A 26,122-nucleotide genomic window follows, 5' to 3' on the forward strand; every position below is an offset into this window, starting at 1 on the left:
CAGATACGCACACACACACACACACACACACACACACACACACAGACAGTTTGTCTGCTCGCACATACGTAACCTGGTTAATGTCGGCTTTCTGAGCTAATCGTATTTCTTACATCTCAAGTAAACCAAAACCTGGTTTCCACAATCAGGTTAAAGGATTACGAGAGATCTGGTTAATGTAGCTCTCTCTCTCTCTCCACTCTCTCTCAACGAACCCCTTAGCCCAAAAACATTTTATTTTCATGCTCATGTTACTGTTCAGATGTCTTTTTTTTTTTTTTTTTTAGGAGTGTGGGGGGCTTTTTTACCTTTATTCCAGAGTGACAGTGGATAGACAGGAAAGGTGGGAGAGAGAGATGGGGGATGACACGCAGCAGAGGGCCGCAGGTCGGATTCAAACCCAGGCCGTGGCAAAGGCCTCAGCCTACATGGGGCGCACGCTCTTACCGGGTGAGCCAGAGGTCTCCCCTGTTCAGATGTCATTTTACTGCACCGTGTTGGGGTTATTTTGTCCCAATCAATCACTAGTGACTGGCGCATCTGTCTCGTCAAAACTATTTGAGTCGACAAGGAAGCTAGAAACAGTTACCCAAACGGTTGTCATTACAATGACAAAAATGGGCTGATTTAATTTAGTCAATTTGCAAAATTGATTGGGTGATGAAAAATGATTGGGTAATCATATATATATATATATATATATATATATATATATATATATATATATATATATATATATCGATATCAGTTAAATTAGGGATCAATTGTTGTTGAAGCTTTGTACTGAAAGGCACGTCCAATCCCCAGATGATTGGAGTGAGATCGGCCTCCATCAGTCGTGCGTTTACGGCCGCAAACCAAAGGCACAGATGGTCCCGCTGTCCGATGAACTGGACGTCAGTCTCTCTGGTTTCATCTTCCCGCCCGCGCCTCCTCTTCTATCACTTCTTGGGGTCTGAGCAGGTGTTTGGCCCCAAGTTAGATTCCAAATCAGATCCATTTCATCTGTAATCAGCTGGAGCCCCTGGCACTGATGGAAGAGATCAGAGCTCCGATCAAAGAATTATAAGCCGACCACGCCTGACCAGCCAACCATGACATGGACAAGGCAGGAGGGGGCGGTGGGGTGGAGGGGGGGAGTGGGGGGGGAGCAAGAGCTTCAGTAAGGATGAAAGGAGAAGAGATGGAGATTTGAAGGCCTGCAGAATCTCCCAGGGGAGAGACATGAAAGAGCGGGGTGCTGGAGGGAGGCAGCAGCGCGGGATGCAAATATGTTACACTGCAAACTCTCGTGGGAGTTAAATTTTTTTGACGTTTCCATCAAGTGAAAGTAGGTTGTTAAGTAAAGTCAAATGTGGGTGCTCCGTTCCGCTTCAGTTTGAGGTAATTAGGATGGGAGGGGAATTCCTGTCACCGTGTGCAAGGAAAGTCAGTGACATCAACTTGATGCTGTTGAATTGATCAATGCATTCTCATGTCACTGAGAACAGGTTCGTATGATATTGTACGACAAGTTATGAACACTAAAACGCACGATATCATACAAAAACTAGGAGGCTGCCGGCTGGTCACGTGACATCGGCTGAAGAGCGGTAGTTGCTAGCTGTTTAAGCCACTACAGAGCTTTGTGACGCGGCTACAGACCTCCGTCACAGCTTGGTCGTATCAGCGGCAGTTAGTAGATATGTTCAGCCGCAACAGAGCTCTGCGACACCGGCCGTGGTGCTCCGTCAGGTCATGGGTAGTTGGTGGTTTAGTTACCCGAGAATAGGTGAGCTGCCTGTTATTTTCGGCGGAGATTACGGTTAAGTTTAGGCAAGAGAAAGTGAGCATTAAAGCGCCCATATTATGCTCATTTTCAGGTTCATAATTGTATTTTATGGTTTTACCAGAATAGGTTTACATGGTTTAATTTTCAAAAAACACCATATTTTTGTTGTACTGCACAGCTCTCTCTCACTTCTGCAGATCCTCTTTTCACCTGGTTTCTGTTTTAGCTACAGAGTGAGACCTCTTTTCATCTTCTTCTTCTGTACTATCTTTGATTGCACTCGCACATGCTCAGTAGCTCAGATGTAGAGCATGTCAGCTAGCTAACTCTAGAGACAGTAAAAGAAAGCCTGTTTCTCCAACTTTGGTCAGTTACAAGGCAGGATTAGCTGGGAGACTTCTAAATGAGGGCACACATGTAAGTAGTTCTTTTGTAGATTATGGTGAACTTGTGTGTGTCGTAGCAGTGCTTTGCTATTGAGAACGACGTAGCATTCTAACGCTAGCATTAGCCGGCTAACGCTAACGCTACGAGCTAACGGTTGTGGTTAGCCAGCTCATTTCGGACTGTGACGTCACAGTCCGAGGCCGATTTTGAACAGCTCACCAGGAGACTGAAGGCAGGACACATTCAGAAACCGTATCTCACTCAAAACAGCATGGATGGATTTTTTCAAAGTTTGTATGTGTGTGGAAGCACCAGAGACACAAAAGAACACCCCAAATCCCAGAAAAACTGTTTTTTTCATAATATGGGCACTTTAAGCGGCAACAAAAGTTAAGTTTAGGCCCCGAACTGACTAGTTAAGTTTAGGAAAAAGATCTTAGTTTGTATTGTAACACACATTTCCTGGGTGAAAGTCTTTTGTTTTCCCCAGGTATCAAACTCCGCTCCCGGGGTTGAAAGTCCTGTGTGTTAACGCCCGACCCACGCAGCAGTCTCTCACACAGCAGCAGTCAATGTGGTGCACACACCAAAAAGAAAACGTGGAAATCAGACGAATTACAGTGCTTATCTTTTCGTGGCTTTTCGAACGCATGGTTCGCGAGAACAGGCTGAATTGATTGATGCCCCGCCGCTGGTTAGCAAATCATTACTGCACTCAGGTGCATGAAACTTGATGGGTGGCTCACATATTGATGGAGATACCTTTTTAAAGGGGTATTTCAAACGCTTAAAGGTGCCGTAGGTAGGATTGCGAAGATCCAGGACTTAGCCAAAAAATGTGAACATCAATGCGTGTGCATGAGCAGTGATTGACACGCAGTTAGACACCCCCCTGGCCTTAATTGGTGCATCTGAACAGGGAGCGGTGGATTTTTGCAAATCGCACTAAAGGCTGCCAGAGGAGCCAGCTTTTTTTTTTAAATGTATTACCTGCTTCATGTAGTTCTACTGGAACATAGGGTCAGTTTCAACAAATATGACAGAAAGTTAGTTTTATAAGTCTTACCTACTGCACCTTTAACATCATGTTGGATGCTATGGCACTATCACACACACAAACTCTTTTGCATTCATCTTCTACATTCATACACACACCTCACACGCTGCAAGAGGCTGATCAAACCCCTCTTTGATTGTTAGTCTTTCATCCGCACACACACACATACACACACACACACACACAGCTCTTTAATGTGAGTTGGTCAACATAAAGACTCAACACACCCATTTGGTCACAGCGATATTCACAGACATGCTAGTTAATGCTATCACTTAGATGCAGACTCATTCAGGCTTGATATTGCCTTAAATCGTGCATGCACACTGTCACACTTAAACACACACCGTACCTGCTTTAAGTGTCCACCTGTGCCTTTGTACAAAGGCTCTCAGATGCTGAGTACAGTGTGGGTGGTGTATGCTTGTCAATGGAGTGTCCATGTCTGCTCCATTAGCTTCACACTCTGAATAAAAGATCAGTTGTCTTCATCTTTCTGGGAAAAAGCTTTTCGGTGCCATGTTGAGCTGTAAGGCTTTTGTTTCCCAGGCCTGTTGCAGGCATGGCTCTGCAGAACTGTTTGAACAAGTGAGAAGATATAGCACGATGCTGAAGTCCTTGTTGACTTCACGTTCCACAAGTCATCAATTTTGCAGGGAGTGCTGTAACATGATATTTTTTCATTCCGATTTCATATTCATTTTGCTCTGGACTTGAACCCCGGAACTTTGAAATCTCTTCTTTGATCAAACGTCACAAGGGTAGCCATTGTATATTTTGACAGTATGTCATACAGAGCGACTTACAGCGTGTAAGCTCGGATCCAAATCACCAAAACTGTTTTGGAGGAACCTCCCTGTTTATAAAGGCTGATTTTCTGATCAAAACGTTTCAGCTGTATAAAAAGCATTTAAATTTGTGAAATTATCATACGATACATCTTCTTCCAAGGCTGTCTGGTGGCTTCACAGACTCTCAGATAACATTTTGAACCACCAGAATGCTAAATGAACTCGGGTTACAAATTATCACTTGGCAATGAATCCTTCTGTGTGGAAAATGTATCACGCTTTGAACTATTTATCTGTAAGAGGTCTCTTTGAAAGTTCAAAAAGCTGAACAGTGGCACCAAATGAACGGTTTCTCCTAAAGGACCCACTTTTTTCTATTTAAGTGACATCCACTTCCTGTGTGATGGAGATTCCTCCCTAGTCAAAGGTAGGAAATGACCATCACGCTAGTCCTAAAAGTCTTTTTCCAAACAAGTGAAAAAAACAGTGCAGTGAGATCATAACCTCCGCCAAAGGTTAGGTTTATTTGTCCGTCTGACTAATTTTCATGAAACTTAGTGGAAGTATGTAGAGGATAGGCCAAGGAAGAACCCATTACATTTTTTAACTTTCATTAATATTACGAGATTGGGCATGGCCTTGGTAGAAGTCTGCGTTCTTTAAGTGCCCCTCTAGTTTAAACATGTTTTCAGTAACAATTTCCTCAAATTGAGAGCCATTTTCTGTATTCTAATGCCAAGTGCTGAATTTTTGGTTGTTTCAAGATACTGACACTCATTTCCAGAATGTTCTTGAAACAAGTTGATTTGTAATGAGGTTTAAATAGTTTTTCTGCAGTGGCAGATTTTTTCACCTGTACTAGCAAAAGTCTACAGCCAGGCTGCACTTTGAGGTGCTTTGAGCTAAACGCTAAAAATCAGTATGCTAACATGCTCATTGAGTTTCACCAGCTTTGTTTAGCGTGTTAGTATGCTAATATATAGCCTACTAATTAGCACTAAAACAAACTAACTAGTTTGAACATGTTTTTAATAACAAATGTCTTCAATTGAGTGCCATTTTCTGTATTCTAATGCCATGTGCTGCCTTTTTCTGTATTGTTTCAAGATACTGGCACTCATTTCCGGAATGTTCTTGAAACAAGGTGATTTGTAATGAGACCAGGTTCAAATTATTTTTCTGCAGTGGCAGATGTTTTCACCTGTACTAGCAAAAGTCTACAGCCAGCCGTGCTAGCAACTCTCTGAGCAGTGTTGGGAAAGTTCACTTTCTACATGAGCTAGTTCAAAGTTCAGTTCACAAATTTTAAAATGAGCTAGTTCAGTTCATAGTTCATACTTCAAAATTTTGAACTAAGTTCACAGTTCCAAAAATGAACTAGTTCATAGTTCTTTTTTCCTCCATATTCACAGTTCACAGTAACGTTCATCAGGCAGTAATACAGAGCGTTCAGTTCAAGTTCGCCCAAAATATGAACGAGTTCATGAACTATCGTTCAATGAATAACAAATGTTCAGGCACAACACTGTCTGTCAGGCTGCACTTACAGGTGCTTTAAGCTAAATGCTAACATCAGCATGCTAACATGCTCACTGACAATGCTAACATGCAGAGTTTAGCAGGTTCACCAGCTTAGTTTAGCGTGTTAGTATGCTAACATACTCATTAGCACACAAACGCAAACTACAGCCGAGGCTGATGGGAATGCCATTTGTTCTGCAGGTTATGTTATGTGGTCATAAACCAAAGTATTGGACAAATAAAAAGTTTGGCGTGAGGATGGCGCTAGGGGAAAAAAATCAGGGAATCACCAAAATCATCACAATTAATTCTGAGTGGGACATGAATATCTGTATCAAATATCCATGTCAACTTCATGGTGGCGCTGGAGGAAAGCTCAGTAGAATTTATCCTCTGGGGACCCTAAACTCCTGCACAACATTTCATGGCAATCGATCCTATAGTTGTTGAGACATTTTTCTTGTAATTACTTCTAGTCCTTTTATATCATACTTCATTCTAGAGAGTTAGTCTTGTCTTAGTCTTTAACACTGAGATTCATTGTCCCACAATGCTGTCATTGCTGTTTCAGACGCTTCCAGCTTTATAAATTTGTTGGGACATTCCTTTTTCTGAATTTTTCAAATAAACCAATGTAGAAACCTGGCTATCGGCAGCCTCCGAAACCCATACATGTCCGTCCAACCATGTATGCACCAGTGTTGCTCCAACCTCCCACAATAATGATTACAAAGTGAGGGGAGCGCGGAATAAAAGTCCTGGAGCCGCTCTCATCACCACCGTCCACGAGGTGTGAAATCGTTTGATCCAGTTTGTTCTACTTAGGTGAAACAGCTTCTGTGTGTGTGTGTGTGTGTGTGTGTGTGTGTGTGTGTGTGTGTGTGTGTGTGTGTGTGTGTGTGTGTGTGTGTGTGTGTGTGTGTGTGTGTTAGATTTTGCACTTATTTGTGTGTGTGTTCAAATGCTCCTGGAGCAATAAAAGGTGGAGGGAAAGGGGGGGGTTGCAGGAAGGAAGGAAGGAAGAGAGCTGACGGTAGCTGTGTTTGTTTTGCAGGGAAGGGAGAGGGGAGATGTAGGGTGGGAGCAGTTCTTTAGTCAGTCCCGTCCGTACGTGTGTGTGTTTGTTTTTTTAGTGGCAGTTATGGGTCAAAGAACATTAAGTCTGTTCCAGTGTGAAAGACAGAGTGGAGTGCAGTGGGTGACGCGCCCTGGCTCGCTGACCCACAAAAGGGTCAGAGGTCGGGGTTAAAAGTCAAACAATGCCTGGAAGGACTAGCAATCAGCTGGAACTGCACCAGAGGTCAGTGTGTGTGTGTGTGTGTGTGTCAACATGTGAGGAAGGGTAGGAAAAGGCTGCCAGGAAAGGAGGGTTGTGCAAAAGGAAGGGCAGTAAGAGGACAGCGGAAAGCAGAGACACAGAGCGATGAAGAAAAGAGGACAGACAGATGGGGGTTGACAACGTTCTTGTCTTCCTTTCTTTTTCACCCCCCCCGACATCCGTTCACTTCGAAGAAACGACCCTGGTTTGCTTCTCCCTACGGGGACTCGTCTTACCTCCCAATACAGTCGGACAAGAATACACACACACACTGAACACACACAAGCACGCATTCAGGCCCCACGACAACAACAAAAAACGCCCACATACGTGCTCAGCAAGCCAATCAGAACATGTGGCCTATTTCTCCCTATGTTTTAATGAGCTCTCCATTGTGGAGTGCTGACTGATAGCATTAGGCTGCCGCGTCTCACCTCATTAGCTAAACCAGGCTCAACAACAACGCCAGCAGCTAAAAGATGATTTGATACCGCCTGCAGAGTTATGTGACACCGCAGGACCTTAAAGAGGCCGCGGCGAGAGACTGAGCAAGTGAGTTAATTTGGTCATCAGGGGGAGAGCGAGGCAGAATCTCGCTCCTTACGACACAACCAGGGATCATAATGCGCCCGCTTGATCGAAAACGAAGACGAAAAATACATCATAGAGTGACTTCAGCCGTCTCCCCCGGCGTTCATAAAGTTCCCGACGCAGACGTGGCTTGCAGATTCACGGGGCAGTTTCAGCAGCACGGTGGAAAGAAATGAAGAAGGCAACAACGCTGAATAGAAAAGAAAATTGCAGCTAGCTAATCTGTTCTTAGTTGATTGTTATTGCTCTATGGTGAATGGTGCAATCTCCAATATTGGCACTGCATGGAATCCCTGAGCTACATGCTATTAAAGCAGCTCAATGAGTCACACTGAACTGAGGACTGTTTTTAAAAGGCTTTGTACAATTCCAATTTAAATTGCATGACTTTTAATCGTAGCGGAGTACTTTCTTTTATTGTGGTAATGCTACTTTTACTTTAAAGTAAAGGATGATGTACTTTTATTTTTATTTTTTTTACCATATGGTATATACAATATATAAACAAAAGTGCCAAGTAGACTTAACACACTAAAATACTAAAAACAAGAACAAGATTCCACCACTGCTTATGAGCCACACTGGCTCATGGGTTTGTTTATAGTGATATTTTTCTTTTTTACAAGTGACATATTTCAGTAAGAATTTATTATGCAAAATTGCATTTCTTGTTGTTCTACTACAATGGCATTGAGCAGTTCATTATCTGACATTTCTCCAGCCAGACATTCTAATCCCACTTTTATTGTGTGACACATTAAAGAATCTGTGGGAAAAGTATGTGGTAATCAGCGTTGCCCACAGAAACGCTCCTTGCGTGCATTGCCAATAACTTGCTTCACCTGGTCCCTGCTTGGACAATATCCACCGTGCACGGCTGCTAACGTTAAACCAGAGAATGTCTCTCTCTCTTTCTCTCCCTCCCTCTCTCTCTCTCTCCCTCTCAATTCAATTTTCAATTTTTCAAATTTCAGTTGGCTTTATTGGCATGACAAAATCAATACATCTGTTTTGCCTAAGACAAGCATAAGAACCAACATACATATAAACAACAACAAGGTGTAAATACATCTGATATAATAACACAAGCAAACAGGATAATTATGATATAATTGCAGATAATGAACAAATTATGTGCATGTCCCTCAAAGGGTACGTTGAAACAATAATATAAAAAAGAAGAAAGAAAAAAACACCAAAAAAATGAATAATAATTATGATAATATATACAATTCTCTAATTATTTTTGCCTGATATTGTGGCAGGAGAAGACATATTTAGCTGCTAGCCATGCCGTGCTTTTATCTTCCCCAATCTCTCTCTCTCTCTCTCTCTCTCTCTCTCTCTCTCTCTCTCTCTCTCTCTCTCTCTCCCTCTGTGTGTTTCTCTGCAGAGCCCTCTGAACCAGCTACATGAGCAGTAGAGCGGAGGGGAGATTGTTCCGTTATGTTTTTAATCCTCATTTCAAACATGAGAATGATGTGCGTCCACATGAAGCATTGGGGAAATAAAACTAAATGCCGTGCCAAACTGAAAATAACAACAACGGAACAAATTCAATGCAAATATAAATAAATGAAGTGGAAAAGTTCACACTAAAAACATGATACAAGATATTGCATACATTGATTGTTTCTCATAGCTTCTTTGTTTTGTGAGGAAGAAACCGTTGAGTACAGTATAGTTCCATTTCCTTCATACATATAAAGAATTCTTTTTTTTTTTTAAATAGTACATTTGTGAATGTGGAATTTGACGAGAAGTAATATAAGGTTAATAATGAAAAATGCTGTAGCGTCTTTGTCACTGTAATCATGGCAACCAAAAGCAATATTTCTATAGTAACAAGCTAAATCTGTCCACAGCTCACATGTAAACCTAGACCAAAATAAATAGGAGTGCGTTTCAGGGTGTTATTCACAGAAAGAGCAATTTACATCCATGCCCCTCTTTGGATGGATTTGAAAATCCCCCCAAAAAAATCCACTTTTAATTTGACGCTTTGGCTAGTGACAAAAAGTTGTGCTCTGTCAGCGGAGGAGAGGAAAGAGAGGGGGAAAAGCGGAGAAAGGCAGCAAACAGAGGAAGAGGAAATGACAGTGAAGGGTTTTTTAAGCTTTCCCTAAGCAGAAGCCTTGTATCCGCTGCTTTGCTATCCTCTTCCTCCTCATCTTCCCCTGCAGTGTTTACACACTGCCTCTTCACTTAATCCGGCCTTCAGGATGCCCACTTCACTCGGTTAGCTTTCAGCACAGAGACAGAAGGATGGATGTTGAGGGAGAAGAAAAAAAAAAAAAAAAAAAAAAAAAAAAAAAAAAAAAAAAAGGGGGAAAATTTTTTTTTTTTTCTTTACCAAAAAAAAAAAAAACCACCAACTAATCCATCAAAACCTTAATTTCTTTATTTTTTTCCCCCACCAAACCAAACCCAAAAAAAAAAATATCCACACACACGCTCTCGCCGCACACCCCCCCAACCCCCATCCAATAAACCGGGGAAAAAAAAAAAAAAAAACAAAAAAAAAAACACCCAGTTTTTCCCTCTTCTCCCCTTTTCTTCTCCCCCCCTCCCCCCCCCCCCCCCCTTTCCCCCCCCCCCCCTCCCCCTCCCCCTCTTTCTTCCCCCCCCCTCCCCCCCCCCCTTTTCCTCTCACACCCCCTTCCCCCGGGGCCCCCCCCCCCCCCGGCCAACAAAGCGGTAGCCGCCACTGCTAGGCTTGAAGAGCTTTCGCCCAAACCCAGCGTTTAATCACGCTCATTTAACAGCACGTCGCTATGATCTGATCTCGGGGTGGAGGGTGGCTCTTCTCATTTTCCTCTCAAAAGTGTAATCAATAACAGTCACTGTGGTTGGACATGGGCACACACACACGCACGCACTCACACACACACGCACACACACACACATCTCAATTACCTCTCCTGCCAATCCACCATATATGCCAAATGTTGTTAGTTTTTTTTTTTTTTATGCCAGCACTGGAATTTAATATTCACATGTGGAAATAGATTAGGAAGAGAGAGTAGGAGGGATGCAATGTGCTACATGTACAGAGGTATTTTCTTTTTGTGCTGGGTTAAAGTAAATATAGTTGACATTTTTGTTGCCCAGAGTCAGTGGGTTGCCTTCTCCAACGAGCATGCATCATCAAAGGCGCCATTTCACTCGCTGATACGCAGTGCAGAAAGCTTACAGAAGGTGTGTGTGCGTTTCTGCGCCGTGCGCGGACCTTCGCATTTCAACACTTATGAGGATATGTGCTCCTCATAAGAATACAAACATTAAGAAAGACCCATCATTCCTCATATCTGCAGCGGTGATGTTAAAGTTCAGTAATTGGTTTAGTATTAAGGAGAGAGTGATTGGACTTGGTTTAGATTATGGTCAGTGAGTTGGAGATGCAGTGGGTTTATTAGAGGTCACCTTTAAATTAAATGGTCAGCTCACCCAAATTACTACTAAAAGAAAACATCTTTTTTATTTTTATTTGTCACCATTCCCAGTGGTATCTCGCCATGCAGATGGTTTGGGTTTTTACATGCTGAGGTTTGAAATCTCTGGGATTTCTGCTGCCATTTGAATACAATAGAAGTGGGAGGATTTTAGCTTGTGGCACTCGCAGCATTTAAAAATGACATTTAAATGTAACAGTGACATCTCTTTGCAGACAGTGTCTCGTGCAGGTACTCGAAAAAAATCTGATTGGAACTACTTTCTACCGAGAGAGAAAAAGGTCTCTATGTGAAAACCATGGACACAATGTTTTGTAGATTAGGTCTACTTCAAACAAAGTGCTTATCAGGTTATGGAACACTATCTAGAAACCCAATTTCAGGTGGCATAATAATGTGAGGCGGCTTCTGACGATTTTTGTAACCTTTAGAAAACAGACAATCCGATAACATACTGAATACATACATGAATGCCTTCGAGGATAGAGTGTGGTCCGAATTAGTGCTACTAATTGTCGACTAAGACATGCAAAAGACTCGGGCATGCAGCCAGCAGGAGGTTATGACGGGAGGCTTGTCGCCCCGCTTTTGAGTGTGGTCATTTCAAATAGATACAAACACTTTGGTCATAAGATGAAGTCAAATGAAAGGAAAACAGAAACACCTATTCTGAGATAGCAGTATTAATTTCAAAAGGAAATGATGATATATATACATACAGTATATACTCTCTCTATATATATATATATATATATATATATAAATATATATATATATATATATATATATACAGTATATTCCAAGTGGAAAGAGAAAAGCAACGGCCCTAATACAGAGCTGTGGGGTACAACCCGATAAAAAATTGTTGTAAAAGATGGAGACATTAGAAAAGGGACCTGTAATATTGTTACGTGGTTTTACGTTTATGATCTCATGAACAAAACAATCAAACAAACAAAGCCTTTACCCAGTGTTCATGTACTGTATACTCACGACTGACACTCACACGTTATATCGTCTATATCCACGACGTTACACTTCCGGGAAATTCTACCGGATGCATGTCTTTTTGCCGGTGTCCGGTTCCTTACGCTTTCTTTGTGTTGGGATTTTAAAGGGTAAATCCAGACAGCTAGCTAGACTATCTGTCCAATCTGAGTTTTCTGTTGCACGACTAAAACAACCTTTGAACGTACACATGTTCCACCAAAACAAGTTCCTTCGCGAGGCTGTTTCGCAGCGGCTCCTTGCGGTGCTTAGCGCCGCCCATGACAATTCTGATTGGTTTAAAGAAATGCCAATGAACCAGAGCACATTCCTCTCCCATCCCGGAATGCTGTGTGGACTACCCAGACCCTCCTCCGAAGCGCTGTGGAGGAATGTCTGGCAATGCGTGACTAGTTGTTGTTCTAGTGTCTAGTGTCTTCTGCAATATGTCGCAGCCTTTTGCGATGTGTATATTATATATATAAGTTGATTTCACGATGACAATAAAAAAAAAGGATATATGGCAGCCCTATCCCCTGCATTGTATAGGTTGTGTATAGCAGCAGAGAGAGAGACAGATATCTCATAACTTGGGCAGATAAACCCATCCGCATGACTAGATATCACTTGAGGTATAAGTAAGAAAATGTTTTTCTTAATGTGGGTGAATTTTTAAACAAGTAGGTCAATCAGTGTAGATTTTTTTAATGAATACGACCATCCAATAACACTTTTTTAATTTTTTGGGAAAAACAAGCAGAACATGTCATTTCTTTTTGAACTTGGCATCATTGATTGTGGTTTATCAGCACAGGTGGCTGCAGCAAATCTACTGATGGCAGCAATCCAACATTATTGAAAAAAGTTATTTTCACACTTGAACACTCTACTGATAAAAATAAATGAATGTATCTAAGGCTGTTCACGGTTGAACATAACATGTTGCACCTTGAATTACCGCGTTTCTGCCGCTAATAGATGTCACTGAGTTCACACAATAAGTAACGATGTGACATATGGTAAAAGTTAATGGGCTGGCAGGTCCTCGCAAGCATACAAAAACTTGAGAGTGTGTCATTGTAAGCGTGTAAGTACTATTTTTATGTAAAATTCCTCCTCTGGCGCTGTGCGTCAGTCTCAGTAGCAGTAGCAGCAGCAGCAGCAGCAGTGTAACAAGTCAATCATCCTGTGCTGTTATTGGACTGTAATGTCGCTCTGTAGCCGCACACTTGACATGTTCATTAGGTATAAACCAATTCATTTACAACACAGTGCTATTGGATTGTCCTTGCCTTGACATTCATTTCTCAACACTTTGTTTGATGCATTGCCAGCACCAATTACCTTTGATAACTCAGCCCTAGTTTAATATACTGCTGCTGAATTGGCTTGACAAGACAAGCTATTTCTGAGTGGCGATAGCTGGATTATCGCTCAGAGTGAGGGAAGGATAAACTCCCCCCGCCAAAAGTCATTAATAAAATGGGTTTTTTTTGTGCAAAAATGTGCAAGTTGTAAATACTGTTCTGGAAAGAATGGATTCTGATAAACAACCGAGCCAATAAAGGAAGTGAATTGCTGCTTCCAGCTAATGCGTTGGTTTTGCTTTTTCTCTCGGGCAGGCTGCCAGGAGCCGGGCTGCTCTATCCAGTCCCTCTGATCAACTGATTGATCCCTCGATCCAGCACGCCAACGCCGGTTCCGACGAATGGCAGCTGACATGGGAGCCATGGGCGGGACCAAAGTCTTGCTCCTGGTGTTTCTGGTTGGATGGGAGAAGTCGCTGGGTCTCAACTGGAACCCCATCCCACGCAAGACTGTTCGGTACCGAGGTGAGTGAGCGGTGTATTTCCATCTGATAGAGGAGTTCGACCTCAGGGGCCACTGAAACTTTCCAGAGAGAGCCAGACTGAGAATTCCATTAGGTAGTGGCTCCTTAAAGTCACAATACTTGCTAACCATTTTTATATCAAAATCTCTCTTATCTTTTCCTAAAAATGTAAAAAAAAATATTTAATGACGCATCCTGAACTTGCGGCTAGCAAAGTAGCTAGCAAACTGGTATCTTCACACAGACAGTTCCTAGGATATTGCTCTGCTAGCTACCTACGAGCTAACGGTTAAGTGTGTTTTTTCTATGGTGGGCGAAGTAAAAATACTCAAAAATTATTTTGTTAACATGTATTTGGCATATATCAAGAGATAGTTGAACAGTTAACACAGGGACACACAATTAGAAGTTGAATTTTTTTATTTCGCTGTGTCTTTAAAGGCCTGTTCACAGTGGTAAAAAGCTTGGTTACGTAGTGACTACACGCAGGGCTAGTTGGTGAACTACCGTAGCTGGCTAGCCAGCCGGAAATACAGTAGCGCTCTTAAGTCTCTGAGCTTCTTTCTATTTTCTCCAAACTGGGCCGTTGCTGGGCTCACTAACTGTCAGATATAAGCAAGCTTGGTCGATAACAGGACGAAATGTTGACACGGTTTATTTTATTTTTTTAGAGATTATTTTTGGGGCTTTTCAGCCTTTCATTTTTGACAGGACAGCTAGGTGAGAAAGGGGAGGAAGACATGCAGGAAATCGTCACAGGTCAGATTTGAACCCTGGACCTCTGCGTCAAGGCATAAACCTCTCAGTATATTTGCACCTGCTCTACCACTGAGCCAACCTGGCCACCACACGGTTTATTTAATGAATTTATACCATTGACTTCTATCTCCTTACAGTCCGACTATCTGTCTCAAACTATTCCCTTTTTTGTGGATCAGCTTATAGTCCAACAGACGGGTGGTAAATAAAACACAGCAACTGGCTTACATAGCTTCTATCTGTTCTCTGTTGTCTAAAAGATCAGTACTATCAATACAGCTTGCTATTGGTGAACATCCAGATTTACATACACCAAAGTTGAACCTGACACAAAACATTTACTTTCTTGCTTTCGACCACATGCACAGAGGCCAGGCCTCAAGATGGATTTTGGTAGAATCCTCCACATTGGCCTTGGAATGATTTAACTGGTCAGACATCTGATACAAAAGCAGTCATTTCAGAAAAGTATTCCATTACAGCAACCAGGGAGGATTTTCCATTATATCAGAGTAGGATGCTTTCTGGTTTTGTGTTAAGAGGTCGACATCGACCCTCAGTAAAACAATACATCAGTCTAATCCTAGCGCTCAACTGCATTTGCACTCTTTATCTCGGCCCTCCTCTGCAGCCAGACCCGACTTTCTTCACAGAACAATGCCAATTGTTGCAAGCTGAGAAATAGTCTTTTTTTAATCCCTCAAAGAAGAAGTGCTGCATTCTCTCTCTTAGGGATTATGGGAATACTATAAAGAGAGGAAAATATATAGGGAAAAGCTCACCTCTCTGTACCACCTATTCCACCGTTCATCCCATATCTATCTCTCCGTTCCCTTCTCTTCCACTTCTGTTTGCCTTTTTATCTTTCCCTTCCCCTTTTTTTGCTTTGTATGCTGCGGCTCATCGTATGAACCCCAAATGCTCTTATGGCGTTTTCACAAAGGGCTCAGATTTCAGCCGCTCTTGAGGAGAATGCCGCTCGGTGGCGGTGGGGTGTAGAGATATTTCAAACCCAGCTTTCTCATGGCCTCCCCCCTTTCACTTTTCCTTTTTTTTTTTTTTTTTTACACACAGCCCTCCTCCTTCCTCTCATCCCTCCATGCTACAGTCGTCACTGGTGTTGTGGTGGCATGTGAGGACAGAGGATGGGGCGGGGGGAACTATCGATAGGGTGTCCATACGTTCTGGGTACATGCTACAGTACTGTGTGACAAAGCAAAGCCAGTGAGATTTTTTTGCACTTTGCCCAGAGCACTCTTGTGGTAAAGATACACCAGACAGGGCCAACAGAGACAGCTACGCACTCATGGTCTTATATGGAAGGAGCAAAAAAAAATGCATAACCTAAAAGTATCTAATTTTCAGGATTTTCTGGGGGAAAAAAACCTGCCTGTAGAAACGAATCGTCTTTGGAATAAAAGCCTTGTCATGAAACACGGGAGAAGGAGGATCGCGTCACTTGTATCGTACTTGATTCGAGTGTGGCACTCGAGCGCAGAAAGATTTTTGCCATAAATTGATTTGCATTGGAAACAAGTGGGATTATCTTACGCGTTGACAGCTTGCTCCACATGGTTAGAGGGAGAGAAAATATGAGATTTTCAGGCTCAATACTGGGTAAAATGACTTATATGGATGGATTCTTAGGAGGAGATAGGAGAGCGACGAAATGGAAAAACAAAGCTGCAGAAAGAGCGGGGGGAGGAGGGGGGGGTGTTGGAGGGGTGCAATGAGAAGAGAGAGGGAAGATACATAATGGAAGGAAAGCAAGAGAGAGACAGGTGGAAAGACATAGAGAGAGACTGGGAGAGAGAGGCCGGTCACTAACTGCCTTAAAAGGACAGAAAGTAGCTGCAGAGGAATGACAAAGGAAAACACACACACACACACACACACAAACACACAGCTTCCATATTAACGTACGTGTGTGTGTGTGTGTGTGTGTGTGTGTGTGTGTGTGTGTGTGTGTGTGTGTGTGTGTGTGTGTGTGTGTGTGTGAGTGAGAGAGAGAGAGAGAGAGAGAGAGAGAGAGAGAGAGAGAGGTGCAGTTGCATGCAGTGTGACTTTGAAAGACAGGCAGACAAGAAGACAAGCAATGAAAAAGCCAGAGTGAGAGAAAATGTGGGGGCAGAGAGGGCGTGTGTGTTTATACCTATTTGTGTAGAGAGAGAGAGAGAGAGTGTGTGTGTGTGTGTAGCTGTGTGTCTGTCTATCTAATCCCCCTTTGTTTATATGTGTGTGTGAGTGTGTGTACTGCTTAGGCTGGCAGTCTGAGGGATTTGGAGCTTCTGGCAGTGCAGGAGTGTGTGTGTGTGTGTGTGTGTGTGGGGGGGGGGTCATGGTGGGGCAGAGATGGTTGAAGAGATAATATTTACCCCCCACAGCACCACACCACCACCCCCACCCAGCAATTACATGAGGCTTACATGAGGCTGCAGAAGAAGAAACACCAACATCCTCTCTCTCTCTCTCTCTGTGTTTATCTTTCTTTCACTATCTATTAACCTTTTCTTCTTTTGTGTTTTTTAAAAGTCACATTTTGACATTTTATTTCATTCCTCGCGACCCATGTGTCACATTTATGGAGGGGATAAAAATCCCAGTTTGCTCCTAATGAGCCATTGTATGTCCTAAAATGATGTGTGGCCCTTATAGAGCTGCTAATGAGCGCTGCAAATTTACATAATTCTCTAATCACTGACATAGTGCAACATTTCTTTTCACTTTTATGTGGTTTGTCTTTCATACATTCACATCGTGTTCATATTGTACACGTTTCTCATTCATACTTTTTTGCTAAAGGCCTTTTCATGCATACATTTGTACTTAATGTTAAAGTAAAATGCCGATGTTACTGTATTCCATTGTTTTCTTAGTGGCCACAAATCCCATGAGAAGACCAAAACCAACGATATTTAAATCTGTCTCTCAATAATTTCTGATTAGCTATCCTGTCCGTGGCACTCGGCTCCAAGTACATTGGTTCTTATCGAAGACTTCAATCTAAAAGCAGGTCACAAACACTCTAAAAAAAACATTTTAAAAAGGTGCAAGTAATTTTCCACATCAGGTGAGCATTGTACTTTGTAGTTTTTAGCAAACCACTCAAACAGGAGTAAATGTAAAAGTGCATTCGTTGGAGACTAATTTGAGCTGCAGATTAAAACACATTCAGGGTATTTACAGCACCTGGACACTGCGTGTGGGTTTAAAGGGGAACTACGCCCATTTTCAAAATTCAGTTTGAGACTTCTTTTGTTCCTGGCTTTGAGAGAGAGAGAGAGAGAGAGAGAGAGAGAGTAGCTCAGTATTGGAATTCTTCATTTATGTGGTGTTCCCCTTTAACTCAAAGGAAACTACATTACCACGTTCACAGTAATGAAGGAACAAGTTGCCCAGTGCAACGCTGTGGTACACTGACATCCTTTAAACATTTTTGGACAACAATTAAGGTCTGTGGCACAGACAAATACGCTGTATAAGGCTACTCTGACAGCGTGCATGACACTTTAATATTCAGCAAACTATGTAATGTCAGTTACACAGCAATATCTTTCCTAGCATTAGCCAAAATTAAATACAATAAGCTAAAGTAAGGTTGTAAAACCCCTGATGATAAAGCAAGGATTTACTTATGAATTCAACTTTTTTAGGTCCCATGGCATGAAAATTTCACTTTATGAGGGTTTTAAACATTAATATGAGTTCCCCCAGCCTGCCTATGGTCCCCCAGTGGCTAGAAATGGTGATAGGTGTAAACCGAGCCCTGGGTATCCTGCTCTGCCTTTGAGAAAATGAAAGCTCAGATGGGCCGATGAGGAATCTTGTCCTTATGAGGTCATAAGGGGAAAGGTTACCTCCCCTTTCTCTGCTTTGCCCGCCCAGAGAATTTGGCCCACCAATGAGAGAGAGACATCATGGCTTTCAAACGAGCGAAGCATGGTGGTTGGTCAAGGCCAAGATACAGTATGGTCAGATACAGTATTAGGGGACCACTAAGGTCTATATAAAAGAGACTTCAGATACAGTATTAGGGGACCACTAAGGCCTATATAAAAGAGACTTCAGATACAGTATTAGGGGACCACTAAGGTCTATATAAAAGCATCCAAAAAGCAGCATGTCATAGGACCTTTAAAATGTTATTTATTCAAAAGTCACATATAGTCAAACTGGAGTTGCAAGTCTTTTTTCTTCATTTGTCAAGTTGAGCCTAAACTGGCGCCTGACTCGAGTCCGAGTCATTTAACTCAAGTCTTTTCATGGGATTTGTTGACGATAAGAAAATATATATCACCAGCCCTCTCCTTTAAAAGTAAAAGTTTTTCTTTCTGACTTGTTTTCTGTCTCTGTGACTGACCTGCTCTATGCTTTTCCCTCCTGGTTCTTACCGAATTGGTCGCACCTGATTGGAGCATCCATTATGTTGTTTAATGCTTTTTTCATGCCGCTCAACTTAGCCTTTTCCATTGAGCACAGAAAATACTTCAGCTGATAACAGCGCTGTCTTCTCCCACTCCTTTGTGCTGTCTTTTTCTCTCACTCTCTTTTTCACTTTCTCCTGTTGGATGCATACACTTACACACCCACACACACACACACACACACACACACACACACACACACACACACACACACACACACACACAACCACACACACACTCCTTAGCCCGAGCCCAATGACAGAGGCCAGTAAGCCAAAAACGCAGCAGTTGCGGTTAAACAAAGAAAGGAAGAAAGAAAGAAAGAATGAGAGAAAGAAAAGTAGTAGTGAGGTGAAGAGGGTAGGAGACAGAGAGCCCTTAAAAATGTTGTTTGAAAACCTAGCCCGCTTTGATGCAGCACATGAGCCCTGCATCCTAAAAGAAAAGCCAAAGCAAATGCATGGCTCTTGATTTGGAGAAAGAAAGAAAGACAGAATGAGAGATGGTGGGAGAGAAAAAAACATTGAGCGGAAAGAGAGTCGAAAAGGGCCGGGCCTCTGACCTCCAGAAACCTCTTTCTCTCTCTGTCTCTGTCTCTGTCTCTCTCTCTCTCTCTCTCTCTCTCTCTCTCAACCGTTCTTTTTTTCCCCCTTTCTTTCTGTCTCTCTGCCGTATCTCCCCAAACCCTCCAATTACAGTAATGAGTAGTTGAGAGCGAGGCAGAGAGAGGCTGTGCGTGACTGGGAGGATAAATGGGAGAGAGGGAGAGAGGAAGGGAGGGATGGAAGAAGGAGATTCATCACCCCTTTTTACCTGCTATGAGTGTCACTCATCCCCTGACCCTGCGCACGATTAGTCAGTGAAGATTAACAGCCCGGAGCAGGTGTCAGGACCTGGACTGCTCTCTGTTGTCATACTGGCTTTGTGAGAGCTGATGTGCGGGGCAAGTGGGTATGTGGATTCAAATGAGAATGCCACTCTTATCCAAAGCCCCCCGTGTATTAGAAGTGCCACCATTGAAATTATATTCAAAATCACTGCGGTCCTTTTACCTAACACGTAAAACACGAGTGAAGTGAACATCTCAGAGAGATAAAGTCACGTATGGCCACATGTGGTTTCTTTAGATATTGCTCTGACATCACATTTAAGAACAACTTTACATGTACTGTATGTTCACATGTAATGGATTCTAATTGTTGACATTTTACCTGATATAGGCACATGTGGTTGATCACCTGCGAAATTCACCACATTTGACTTGTGATGAATTCACATGCAGACACATGCAGACACATTTGACGTGGAACAAAATGACACGAGACAAGCACGCTTGGTTTTCACATATGTTTCCAGGTAAAACACATTTTACTTAATGATGCAGTTTGATTACATAATTATTGCATATATTATACAAATGATAAAGTATACAGAGGGTTAACAGGTATATAATCAGCAACCGTTTTCAAAGTCAAGTAAGTTAAAGTCACTTAAAGGTGCAGTAGGTAAGACTTATAAAACTAACTTTCTGTTATATTTGCTGAAACTGACGCTATGTTCCAGTAGAACTACATGAATCAGGTCATTTAAAAAAATATATATATAGTGTGTATACTGTAGTGCGATTTGCAAAAATCCACCACTCCCTGTTCAGATGCACCAATCAGGGCCGGGGGGTGTCTAACTGCATGTCAATCCCTGCTCATGCACACTTATTCATTCTCCCTTGTGGGGGGAGGGGCTTAGGAGATCGTTTTGAGCTTTAGCGGAAAGGGGGGGAGGGACTGAGAAGTTGTTGATGTTCACATTTTTTGGCTAAGTCCTGGGTCTTCACAATCCTACCTGCAGCACCTTTAACCAGCAAAAATTGCCAAACTTTTGGTGGTTTGTGCACCTCCAATATGAGGATTTGCTAAATGTCTCAGTTTTATTTGATTGCAAATTGAATATATTTGGGGTTGTCCAGTATTAATTGGGGAGAGAAAAAAACTAGCAATTTCACTTGAAGACTTTGCGATGGAAATTTTCCATTATTTTATAGACTAAATGATTTAATTCATTCATTTACTTCTTGAATTGAAATGTAAAAATGAAAATGGTGCCAGGTCTGAAGGGAAGGTTAAGATATCCTGTTGATGCAGCATATGGGGATACAAATTGTGTGCAAGAATAATTCATTTGAGGGTATGATCAACCATTTCATAATGCAAAATACTAAAAGTAAGTAATGTGTCTGACCAGACCACATGTTCATGTTGTGCCTCACATAAATGCACATGTCTGCCTCCTCCACAGATTGTTTGAGCAGGAAATGAGTCTATTATGGCCGGTACTCCCAATAACTTCACCATGAGTACCCAGTCATTCAAAGGCGGTGGGACTGAGTAATCAGTAACAGTACCCAGCTGGACAGAAATCTAGACGCACTGCCTGAGGCTGTGATCATAATGCTTGTTAGGGTTGGTAATTCAATCCCCAACCGCTCCTGTCTACACTCTAACATAGGGCTGTGCAATCAATCGAATTTTTATCGCGATTACGATTATGTACTGTATATATTACATATTATGTAATATATCGAGAAAAACTGTTAATTTTTAATGTGTTTTGCAACTCAAACTCATATTTTGTCTTGTGTTCTGATTTCTGAATATTAAAAAAACAGATGTTCAAACAGGATAAGTATTAAGGGGAAATGTCACAGTTTAAGGTGCTTTCCCTGTTAATTCGTTGAGCTGTGTTTTTTAAATTCAATAAATGCAACATCTTTCCAAAAGTCAATGATTAATCGTGGTAAATAATCGTGATTATGATTATTTCCATATTCGAGCTAGCCTGGATGCCAGCCGAACTTAGCCCCGCCCACAACATTCGAGGTCGGGAATTTCGGGCTGGACTTTATCTGTTGTGGAGCAACTATGCTCCAACCAGAGCTGTTCGGACCAATAAAAATAGTCAGGGCAGGCTTTATACGATGATGGACAGATGATCAACAGTAATTTAATCAACCACGTCACCAAAGAGCGCTTGGGTTGAATTCGTTTACAAAAAAGATGGCTACCGCTGGAGAATTGACATTTGTAGATTCCGCCATCGCGTCTGTTATAGAAGATTTCGACAGGGCATTAATTTTAAAAGAGGAACAGAGAACCGCGATCAAGGCATTTGTCGATCGGAAAGATGTTTTTGCCCTCTTTCTTACGGGATTCGGCAAAAGTTTAATTTATCAGCTGGCCCTGATGGTCGCTAAGAAGATGGGGCACATACGTCACATACTCCGTTGCTCTGATTGGTTGTAGGTCTATCCAATTAAGTGCAGAGGCATTTTCTTTCCTGGTTCGGTTGAAACACGCCCTATAATCACAGCCCAATGGAGCAGTATCAGACTCCTATTCTGACTAGAATCAGAGTATGACCACATCAGGCTAAAATCGAGCAGCCCAGCTTTAACATGTCACACCAATGTGTATAGAAACATAATAGTTAGATGAAGCCCTACTACACTGGGAGCACTGGCTTGTGTGGAAGCCCAACTCTATTCTTTTGTGACTTTTTGACAGTATCTGCAGTATGAGGATGCTTTATCATTATTAACAGCTGGGTTTCAATGTAGTCTTCCATAGTCTTAAAGAGCATACTGCAGGTTAGAGCCCCCAGTGAATGTATAGAAAAACAATGTAGGAACTAGATTTCCTTTTAAAATATACAGTACAGGCCAAAAGTTTGGACACACCTTTTCATTCAATGTGTTTCTTTATTTTCATGACTATTCACATTGTAGATTCTCACTGAAGGGATCAAAACTATGAATGAACACATATGGTACTTAACAAAAAAGTGTGAAATAACTGAAAACATACTTCAAAGTAGCCACCCTTTGCTTTTTTTGATAGCGCTGCAAACCCTTGGTGTTCTCTCAATGAGCTTCATGAGGTAGTCACCTGAAATGGTTTTCACTTCACAGGTGGGCTTTGTCAGGGTTCATTAGTGGAAGTTTTTCCCTTATTAATAAAAAAGCAAAAGGGCGGCTACTTGGTTAAAATTAACCGTAGAAAAACAATGGATCGCAATGGACAGTTGGGACACTGAAGAAGTTGTCAATGTTTATTTCCTATTCTTTAGAAATGTTAGTCGTTGACATAAGAATTCCCCGTTCCTCTGAGTCACCAAACACTTGTCATTTTTTTGGCATGTAAATCGTTCGGTGAGTCAAATGTCCAAACTGAAGCAGCGCCATGCTGCCCCCGTTGAACTCCACAGGCTACCGTCTCTCTCTTCCTTTGTGTGTTACAACATTGTAACAAAAAAGGCCTGACTCTCCCCAGCTGGTGCCCGCTGCTGTTCCAGTCACACATGCTGAACCACTGCGCTGGAATGGAAAAAGCCTCACTTGTGGCATCAACTAGCTCTTGATTTGTTCTGCTTGTTGTGGACTGCAATGGTTACCCCTCCCCCCCCCCACCCCCCCCAACAAACTAAGCTGTTTCATTCCCCCTCCCCACCACCCCGCTTTCATCTTACAAATTCACCCTCTGAAAACCATCCCCCCGCTGGGCTCTCTTGTTCCGTTGTTGCGGTAATCCACTTTAACCACTTCCTCTCCTCCCACTCTCCCTCCCCATCATCTGGCTCTCCCAACCCTTGGCTCCATTCAGTCCTTCGATTGCCATGACTTTTTTTGGGCTCCTGCACGCTGCCTGCGTGGCGTTTCTGTTGCGTGGCGACTGCATGGCGTTTTCTATGTCTTTGCACACCAGAAACGTGTCTGATGCGGCGCTGCTGCTGCTGCTGCTGCTAGCCTTTTCTGTACACATGTATGTTTCCCATTGATAAAATGAAACAACTTTATTTTGTCAATATTTTTGGGTTTATACATTTGTTTGCGCATATTTCGATATATATAGTTTTATATTTCAATTCCCTTTCCTGAGGTCATATCCATGTTATTGTTTTAAATGACATTTATATCTGCATTTATGTCAAAACCTCGAGACTTTCAAACATCAAAATGTCATTTATTAAATGTATTTGTGTCAAAATGATATATAAACATCTTTTCGTATTCTACTTTGCCTGGAAACGCTTCCAACACGCTTGCGTGTCGCGTGAAAAATAGGCGTCGGTCCTATTTCTAGCATGCACGCGTTTTCGGCGCGGCTCGGGCCGCACCTGAGACGTGCGTGTCACGCAGGCAGTGTGCAAGCTCTAACCTGTTAACATGGGAGCCAAAATAAAAACGGACACGCCACGCAGCTAACCCGCCTCGCGTTTTGGCCGTTTTGAGCAACCAGAGCGTCAATCAGAAAGTTGAAAGTAGGTCAACTTTATGGTAATGAGCTATGACGCAGTTCAGCGGTTTAGCGGCATGCAGCGGCAAACGCCAGCAACCAATCGGAATATAGACGTCCTTCGCACTGGCTGATTGCAGAGAAACATACGATGTAAACTTTCGGTCCTACCAAAACATTAGTTCCGAGAAAATGGAGGAAAAGCTCATAATGGCCGTTGCTGGATTCCCTATCATTTATGATATGACGTTGTTTGCGTATAGGGACCAGTTAACGTTACCTGCCGGTCACACGGTCTCTAAACAGTCCGCTCACGGTGAAGTCCTGCACGGGTCAGCAGCTGCCGGCTGCTCGCTCTGCCTGCATTCTGCTGCGGTTCAGCGGCTAACGAGCGAGCTAACTGCTAACAGACACCGCTGCGACCAACAAACAATACAAATTCTGTCATTATATATGTAATTTATCAAAGGTTTCTAGTGTCAGTGTACTGGTTGTGCAGTGGCTGCTTGTGCTTTTTCTTCAATCGTGTGTTGAACATGATCGAAGAACGCTGCCACGTCAGAGCGGCCAAAGCGTCAAAAAGCTTCCCCGTAGTCGTTGACAGGCGTCCTTGACAGGGCGGCCAGAGCTTCTTTGCAGCTCAATTCGGCGGCGGTGTGTACGTACAGTTTGGCCTGGGCCGGTTACCAGTTTCAATGCGTACCGCGGTTTTCAAAAGTCACGGGTTTCAAAACCACTACAATTTTCCGTCATACAAAATACATTCTGTTCAATGGAAACCGAGTTCTTTTCCTTTTTTTTTACCCAGACATTTCAAAATACTACGTTTTAAAGCTGTAATTGCGATACTGTGAAACCGTGATATTTTTGCTGAAGGTTATCACGCCGTCAGAATCTCATAGCGGCCACTGCCTAGACTGTTTATGAAAAACTGTAATGGTAAAGCCATACAGGAAATATACAGATGCTCCATAACCAATAAGACAAGGGCTTACACATTTAAGCCGTGCAGAGATGAGTCATTATTCAGCTTAAAAACAATTGAACGTGCTTGCTATTGTTCTTCATGGCATATTGATTCTGTCACAAGCGACTTAAGTACATGAATTCCTTGCGTCGAATAATCCTGTAAATTTGCAAAGCAGATAATGTATAATAACCTAAATTCACTCCACTGATGCTATTGGTGCAGATCTAGCTATAGTAAAAAGGCATGTATATATCGCTCCCTTTCTTGTCTCTCTCTATATCCACGCTCTCATTCTGTCGCATACCTGACTCTGGTGTGAACTTGTCATCTGTTTGGCAGACAAAGCTCGTGCATCCACGTGGGAACGTGTGTGCGCGGTGTTGTTTTACCTGCTGGGTACCTGCTCAGACGGGGGTCTGGCGCACGCCCGGGTATATCTGCTTTATGTCTATGTGGGCGCTGCACAAAGTCGCTGCCTGCTCTCTCTGTCTGTCTCTGCCTCTCACTCGGTGTTCGTCGCTGCTTCAAAGCTCGCCCCTTAAAATAGGCTTTTAATCATAGTTTGGTGTGCGTGTGGCTCGGCGGTTAGAAGCTATAAGCAGAGGCTGGGTGTATTTATAGCAGACAGGGAGAGGGAGGCTGCAGCTCCGCTGGAAGGAAGGCCGATGGAGGCAGATTACAGAGGCCAGGCTCGGATTGAGACTTTTTCAGCCGGCCGTGAAGCGACAGGGCGCGCTCCCCACCCCCCAATTGTCCCACGCTTCCTCCTTCTTCTCCTGCCCTGGCCCACATGGGAGCTTTGTTTGGTCTGGCTCGGCTTGGCTTGGTTTGATTTGGGCTGGGCTGGATGGTGAAGCCGGGACATGACCCTTAGGTACCCTGTTTTACCAGGAATACTCCCAAAGAGACTCAGAGTCTCTTTCACAAGGGAGTCCTGGCCAAGACAGCATAAAAAAAAAAGTTTCACCGTGAAAA

At 42.7% G+C, this 26,122-nt stretch overlaps 1 protein-coding gene across 4 annotated transcripts in view; it reads left to right on the top strand.

Moving 5' to 3' along the window:
• sema4c (sema domain, immunoglobulin domain (Ig), transmembrane domain (TM) and short cytoplasmic domain, (semaphorin) 4C) overlaps positions 1–26,122 on the top strand; it is a 128,980-nt gene that overhangs the window by 42,976 nt on the left and 59,882 nt on the right. For 2 of the 4 annotated variants that reach the window (XM_039803237.1, XM_039803238.1), the window contains one exon: positions 13,498–13,707. In XM_039803237.1, coding sequence (XP_039659171.1) covers positions 13,584–13,707 — 124 coding nt within the window. In that variant the 5' untranslated portion in view covers positions 13,498–13,583. Of the gene's footprint in view, positions 1–13,497; positions 13,708–26,122 lie in introns of those variants that run through there. The other 2 variants (XM_039803239.1, XM_039803240.1) reach the window with 1 other exon arrangement.

The sequence above is a fragment of the Perca fluviatilis genome, chromosome 6, assembly GCF_010015445.1.
Source record: "Perca fluviatilis chromosome 6, GENO_Pfluv_1.0, whole genome shotgun sequence".
NCBI lineage: Eukaryota > Metazoa > Chordata > Actinopteri > Perciformes > Percidae > Perca > Perca fluviatilis.